Raw genomic sequence first — 6,879 nt, 5'->3', positions numbered from 1 at the left:
CTTTAAAATCTTCCAAATTAATTTGCTAGGCTACGTATCAATTTTCCGGATGCTATCTGCTTAACTTCCTACATTCACCAGTTCATCGTGCTGGTGATCTGGTGATGACTTTAAATATCACACACAAGCCAATGTCACACTTTAATTTCTCTTCCTTCATCACGGTGCCTTGTAGCATCCACAAAGCTCTGGAAGTCTGAGCGAATGCAGACTAGCTTTACTCACCAAGAAGCCGCCTTCCAATTTGTACCTCTGCTTGATCTCCTCTTTCAACACCTGAGACTTCGCTTCATTTGCCTTTAAATTATCGCTCCATAATATCTCATGGAATGTATGAAATTCCAAAGTGAATATCCTGTTTTTCAGGTGACTATTCTGAAATTTCTGTGCGTTACAGTAAATTTTTGTCTGTTGTTTACATTTAGTCACTCAAAGTGCTCTGCAGTGGTAAATTTCAGAATCATATGAGCCAGATACGATGCTAACATTCTGTTGACATAGTCGTTCTTTACACCATTTGTGATAAATCTCAGCTATTTACGCACACTTGGAAGGGTTGTTGATCTACAACCATGCATGGAGAGATATGCTGAAAGTTACAGTCGTACAAATCACGAAGACTGATAAGCCAGTGTCATTAAAGGTACGATTGAAGAGACACGATACCACGGTATCGCTCCTCTTAGTCACATCACCCACTGCAACGTAGTAGGTGTATAAAACTTCACCCTAACAGGTAATAGAGGTCACCACATTTACATGGAGGCAAGAAGGCATTCTGTCTACTCCTTCATATTCAAAGTCTTGACTCCTGTGTGAGTAGAATTTAGTGATGAGTGTTTACCACATCTGTGCTGTTTGGGGCTGCGCGACGCTCCTCACCGATTGCATCCCATGTCACGATCACTGCGCGTAGGAGCAAGTGCTTAAAAGTGTTGCCTTAAAACGCGCACTCATTTCCTTCATGCTACTCTCTTCCAAAATTACAATTCATGTCCCTTCTCTTGCTACCTACCTGCCTGACTCCACAACTCGTCTGTGGAGTCCCTCATGCTTCAGCTATTCTTAGTGGTTGTTTTCCTTTCGTTTCAAAAGCGTATGGTGAACAGCTAAAGCAGTCGGAATAGTAGGCATTTTGGGCTGCATTCACTATTCAATTCCATCAGTGTGCTTCACTGAGGGGTTCTTGAATAGCAGCATGGAAGAAGGTTCCTGTTTGTCTGGTAGACTGTGGCTTTGGCTGCGGCTGCTGTCGGTCATCCTATCAGTAGGTAAAAGCAGGAGAAGGAGTCGCTTGATAACATTTATTATAGTTTGGAAGCATTATACGCATATTTAAGGAAGCAGCTTATCTGAAGTTTCGTCACCAATAAATAAATCAGGACTAGCTCCACCAAGTGGTAATGGTGGACTTCAATGCATTCAAGATGGGCTTGAAACTGAGTGAGTGATGCCAAGGGAAGAAGGCGAGTTCACATGTACATACATATACAGTTGTAGAGGCGAAAACCTGTCAAGTCTACGTAAAAGTATCTACTCAATTGAAATGAACAAAAAATCCTCTTCATAGTTCTCTTAGGTTCGTTTAAGAAAATCTATTAAAGTGGATTTAGAGTAAAAAAATTATCCTCTACAATATACTTATTGAACCATTCAACATCACGATGCACATAAACGTATGTGCATAAATATAGGAGTTCTACACAAAAGCAGGTATTTTTACAACTTGTGTGCTTACAGTAATTTGCTTTGGGGCAGTAGAGCATCTCAAGTGAGTATCGTATTTTTGCTTTATTTTACTATTTCTCAGTTCTTAAATATTGGAGATGGGGTAGTAGCATAATTTAATTTTCGATAATTTCAATAATTTTAGATAATTTAGATATGTTAATTCCAAAATAAAGCAGCCTCATTTTTTTATTCCCCCTTTGAATAAATGCCCCTCCTATGAAATCTGCTAAACGAGTTTGAAGACATGCCCCTTATTCCAACGAGGCTTGCGAGTGATACCCCGCGATAGTATATATGGGGTAGATGGCTGAATTGCCTGCCTATGATGTGCTGATTGCGTTTGGCATGGTTGTGGCTATCAGCACACTTCAAGCCACTATCCTCTTGACTACTGACACAACTGTTGAGACTCAGTGATACGACGAGTTCCGAGAATTCCCTCTACTTTGGAGAAAAGTCACCCGCAAGATATTCTGAAAAATAAAACTAAAACAGCATTTTTGCAAATTGTCTGCAGTCTATACAGTTTCCCCTGTAGAAATATCAGTAGCGGCATCTTCTCTTACTGTCATGACTTGTCACGCCTGATGGAGCAACTTGGATCATGTTCACCATTCTGTGAAGTCGGATGCACAAATGAAAACCGTATTCAGAAGGTGTTCACCGGTATGCTGCTGGCTTCTCATTTTGCCACAGATTTAGGCAGTCGCGATATCCATTGGCGTGTATTGCCCGATATCGATATCGAATGCGACATTACCACATTTGAGCAGAGTAGTTATTGTTCGTCAGTCAGGTAAACAAATAGTAGTCTGGGTGAAGGGGATGAAGTTAGTATATGCTTGCATGGCATAGGGGCAAATTGTGTCCTCTGGCACGTCTGAGGACACTGCTCTTAGCATTGAATTTGTCCTTAAGAAGAGCTACGCAGGTGCAATGAATGCGGGTTGTTTAGCTAAGGCTTATTGATATTAACGTCTCACGCTAACAGAGAAGTGGCAGTTGAATAGGCATTCATGCAGCATGAAGAATTTCAACAATGATAACCTACTAGACTTCCCTTTTAAATACCAAATATTTAAGTATGTCATATGCGAACGGTGTGTTCTCCGTAGTGGTGGCTTTTTAAATTAATAAGAAATTAAAACAACAGCTTCTCACTACACCTAAGCTTGATGTCTAGGGTCATTTCCAGGTGAATACCTACACCACTTACAGTCATATCCTTTCTAGAAAACAATTTCTACACCATCATTGAGAGGTGGCAAGAGTGTATTTGTCTCAAAATAGATTTCCATGTCGTCAAGTATGTTGGTTCGTACATCTGTCAAATGATTTTTGTCAATGCAACCTCGACTGAAGGGTGGACGCCTAGAGTTCTATCATGACACAGCGTGTAAGTCCTAATTGATTGGAATGAGTCTCTTTACGGTCGGTTGCGTACGCCGACGAAATAGCATTTAGGGTGTCTCTTAACTGCATCCGTACGTCATCTGGCGTAGTTAAGTTGTTAGTCAAGAGCCATTTTGTCAGAGGTAGTCAAACAAACTATCTTCTTCAGCTTGCTCCATTATCGTCACCGGACGACCGAGGAATGAAATGCCTGCATTTTGGCTCCTCCAAGGTTCTATAGTTAAAAAGAATTATACCCGTATGGTTTTATCTTAAGCTAGTGCAAATTACAAGCCTATTCTTATAAGACCCAAAAGGTTTAAGCCATTATTAAAACACGAATGATTGTCGACCCAATAGCAGTACATCCATAAGATAAATGATTGCTATTGCCTACAGGTGACACCGAAAATCCGCCGACGTAACCGACCACCTAGTGCATTATATCACTCGATGGCACAAAACAGATCCAACCTACCATTGTTATTGCTGGTGACATAGAGCTAAATCATGTTTTGGTGTTTGTTGATTAATTCCATCATTTTACTTTCCTGCACGACAGTGACCTTGTCTGCTGTAGTTTATAAAAGTAGAGAGAAATTGAGTGAGCGAGTAGGATAAGTGCACCGAACAAAAAAGAATCATTAGGAATATAAACAGACATTCTGCCTACAATAGAATCTGGTAGGTTACAAAGATAACAATGGAGAACCCAAGGTGTGAAAATCGCACCCAGATTCCTCAAGGTTTTACCAGCTCTCTTTTGATCGTGGTTTAACTATGCCTGGCAAATACATTGAATCAGGACCATGCAGTGACAGCTAGGTCCTTCCCTCTATAATAAAGGAGTGTTAGTGCAATGTCAACCGCTGTCTAGGTAGCGAATGGTGTTGCGAGGTCACCAAATATACCACTAGAATTAATGCATCGCTGGATGTGTTACATCCTGGGCACCCTCTCTAATCTGGCAGTAGGAGGCCCCTGCGTACCCTTACGAAAATTTTGGTGGGGTTGGACATTTTCAGTTCTACTACTCCGGTGTCACTCGCTGGTACCCAAACAAAGTTAATCAGAAACAGAAAACACTCGTAATTTAGTGTTCACACCTTGTAGACATCATACAGAAGAACTGAGTGAGTATCTTTTTCAAGCCTGGTCCTCGTCAAGAGGTTGATCGAGCGAATAGAACTCACTGACAAGTAACTTAAAGGCCCCGCTGACGCATTCGAGCCAAATAAAGCGCAGTTGCTGACAATTCCAAGATTATTCCTTATGCTGCCGTGATAGCCTATGACCGGGGGGAGGCGTAAGAGCGCCAGATTGTGTTGTCAGCACCAGCAGAAGAGCGAATGATGCAAGGAATGGAAGGTGAAGAAGAGGACCAGGGCGCATCGAAGTACAGGCATTGATGTAGCTAGATAATATTAGCAGTGTTATCAGCATGAGAGGTGAAGTATTCACAAATGTGTGCAATTAGATGCCACCACTCAAGTTCAGGATGAAAACAAGATAGACAGGCAAAAAAGACGCTGGGAAATGCTAAGTAGCAGTAGCATGGTAGGTTGGGAGCAAGTGAGAGCTAGCCGTGGAAGTAGTTTGGGTGACCGCGCGTGCCTATCGCTTCTCGGCTCACTGAGTTACGATCAGGCGTAGTATCTGTTCTTTGCAGTGTAATTTCTGCAACGGTCCCTAATTTGGGACCAATGAAATTACCTGTATTTTTCCAACCAGGAAGGGTGCTGTGAGCTTGCTCAACCCCGTCCACGGGTCGGCCTCGAATTGCATTACCTCAAGGATTAGTCCACTAATGAATACCAAGACAGAGGGAGATGTTAGCAGAGAGTATGTGGACGTCGCATGCCACTGCTTGTCGCATGTAGCCTGTGTGCATCACAAGTAATCTCGACTCATTATAGGATGGAACATTAGGCGATAGCAAAAAATAAATAAAATGGAGGAGAAAAGCGCGTCATATATGATATTTAAGTCGGGTTTTTCCTGTTAGATTTCAGCCATATCTGTAGGGCACATTTAGACGAGCATTTGATATTTTGACGGTCAAGAACCACGCTCACACGTAATCAACAAGAAATCACAGTCTTCTAGGAATAAAATGCGGCTTTCCTTGGAGGTAGAGGGCAAAGAATGAGTAGTTTGTAGATTGTTAGCTAAATGCTTATGCACTTATAAAACTTGGTTGTTTAAAGACATCATAAATCACTAGGTAGGCAGTCTAAAACGGGACTATTATATGGTGAAGGAGGCCTATCAGAAGAATCTATCCCTTTTCATGCACAACTTCTTTGAGACCGCGACTTTTCCGCTTGACGTAAGAGTAGACGATATAACATAACGCCAACATTGGTTATTCTTAAAGATAGCTCTTGGCACTTCAATCCTGATGTAATCCAAATTGACAGTGACATGTAGGTCTTCATGAAGAGAGCAAATTATTCCCCGGCACTTGTTTCCTTGGTTTAAGGACGACTTCTTATGGTACATTTCGCTACCATTGTTTTTAGATAAGGTTCTGCGGATTTGAAATGGCGTTAAAAGCGTGAAGCTTACACATTTTTGCTTTTTTTCTGCATAATTCCAGGTGCTGATTGCCAATACCTTTCTGAATTAAATGAAACGCCTGACATAAAAAGGAGCATTCTGGGTTAATTAAGACTGTCAAATTTGTACTTATGAAAAGGGATGCTACCGTAGCACCTAGTTTATCCATTTGCTACTTGCATCGTCCAGCAGACGTGCTGTTAGCCAAACTAGTCTAAGTACCGCTAATTAAGGCGTCAGACAATGACTCTGATCACATGCATTTATGAAGCAGGTGGTGATGATGAATCAAGCTTCTTGCTGCAAATTGCTTAAAACTTGGACCCGTGGATATTGAGTAGAATGTACAGAGGACCTATAGTAAACCTCATGCAATGATAATGATGGCACCCATCGACACTAGGACATTTGTTGTCAACGTTTCTACTAGGTATGATTCTGGATGTAGCGATACCTAAAGTAGAGCATCAAGCGCATGCTATGTGTGTTCTTAGTTAACCAAGGCGCTACTCCTCGTTAAGGGTAGGAAAAACTTGCTGCAAGGAAGGAAAGAGCATTTCAGATCTTATTAGTACAAGCAACGGTACATTAGCATATTACTTCAATCTGGAATCGAAAACCTAACGAAAGCAATAGAGGCATGTAGCTTCATCAAGGCTTCTGTACCAGTGTTGATATAAAGGAAGCTGTTCAACTATGGTTCTATTACACTGGCAATTACTTTCGCACAAGAACTACACCACAGGCGTCGAGTAAAAGTTGAAACAAGTCCACGAGTACTTCAGAGGCTAATCCTGAAATCTAGACTTTCGATAGGCCCACAAATTTAGGTCTGCATTAAACGTCATATAATTTACAGAGATGAATGTGCAAATGAAGTCAGAGGGGCATCAAAATTGATGGGTGCAATCCGCCATCTATACGGCCGAGTTAATAGAGCCGGTGATGTTGTAATTGGCTAGTCAAGTTTGACTTGGCTTATAAAGAGGTGTGAGTGCAATCAACCACCTACAAAGTGCATTAATTTCGATTTGGTAAATGGATTTTAAAGCTCCAAGAAAAGACAATGGCTAGGCACACCTTTTATCACTCAACCTTTTCCCCCTCTATTCCACCAACAAATGGAATAGGTGCTTCTTGAATACGGTGCAGAACAGTTTATTTGCCGTTTAGCCTATTAGTTGCCACGGACGCGTT

At 41.5% G+C, this 6,879-nt stretch overlaps 1 protein-coding gene across 1 annotated transcript in view; it reads right to left on the bottom strand. All coding sequences in view use genetic code 11, as the record gives it.

Moving 5' to 3' along the window:
* The window catches only part of EGR_10445 (hypothetical protein), a gene marked incomplete at both ends in the record, with an annotated part of 11,714 nt that overhangs the window by 397 nt on the left and 4,438 nt on the right, over positions 1–6,879 (bottom strand). Inside the window, 3 exons of the mRNA XM_024499694.1 lie at positions 226–384; positions 3,671–3,804; positions 5,692–5,796. Coding sequence (XP_024345901.1) covers positions 226–384; positions 3,671–3,804; positions 5,692–5,796 — 398 coding nt within the window. The remainder of the gene's footprint in view (positions 1–225; positions 385–3,670; positions 3,805–5,691; positions 5,797–6,879) is intronic.

Source organism: Echinococcus granulosus, assembly GCF_000524195.1.
Source record: "Echinococcus granulosus chromosome Unknown EG_S00220, whole genome shotgun sequence".
NCBI lineage: Eukaryota > Metazoa > Platyhelminthes > Cestoda > Cyclophyllidea > Taeniidae > Echinococcus > Echinococcus granulosus.
Note: the sequence above shows the minus strand (reverse complement) of the source record. Positions and strands in the feature narration are given on the sequence as shown.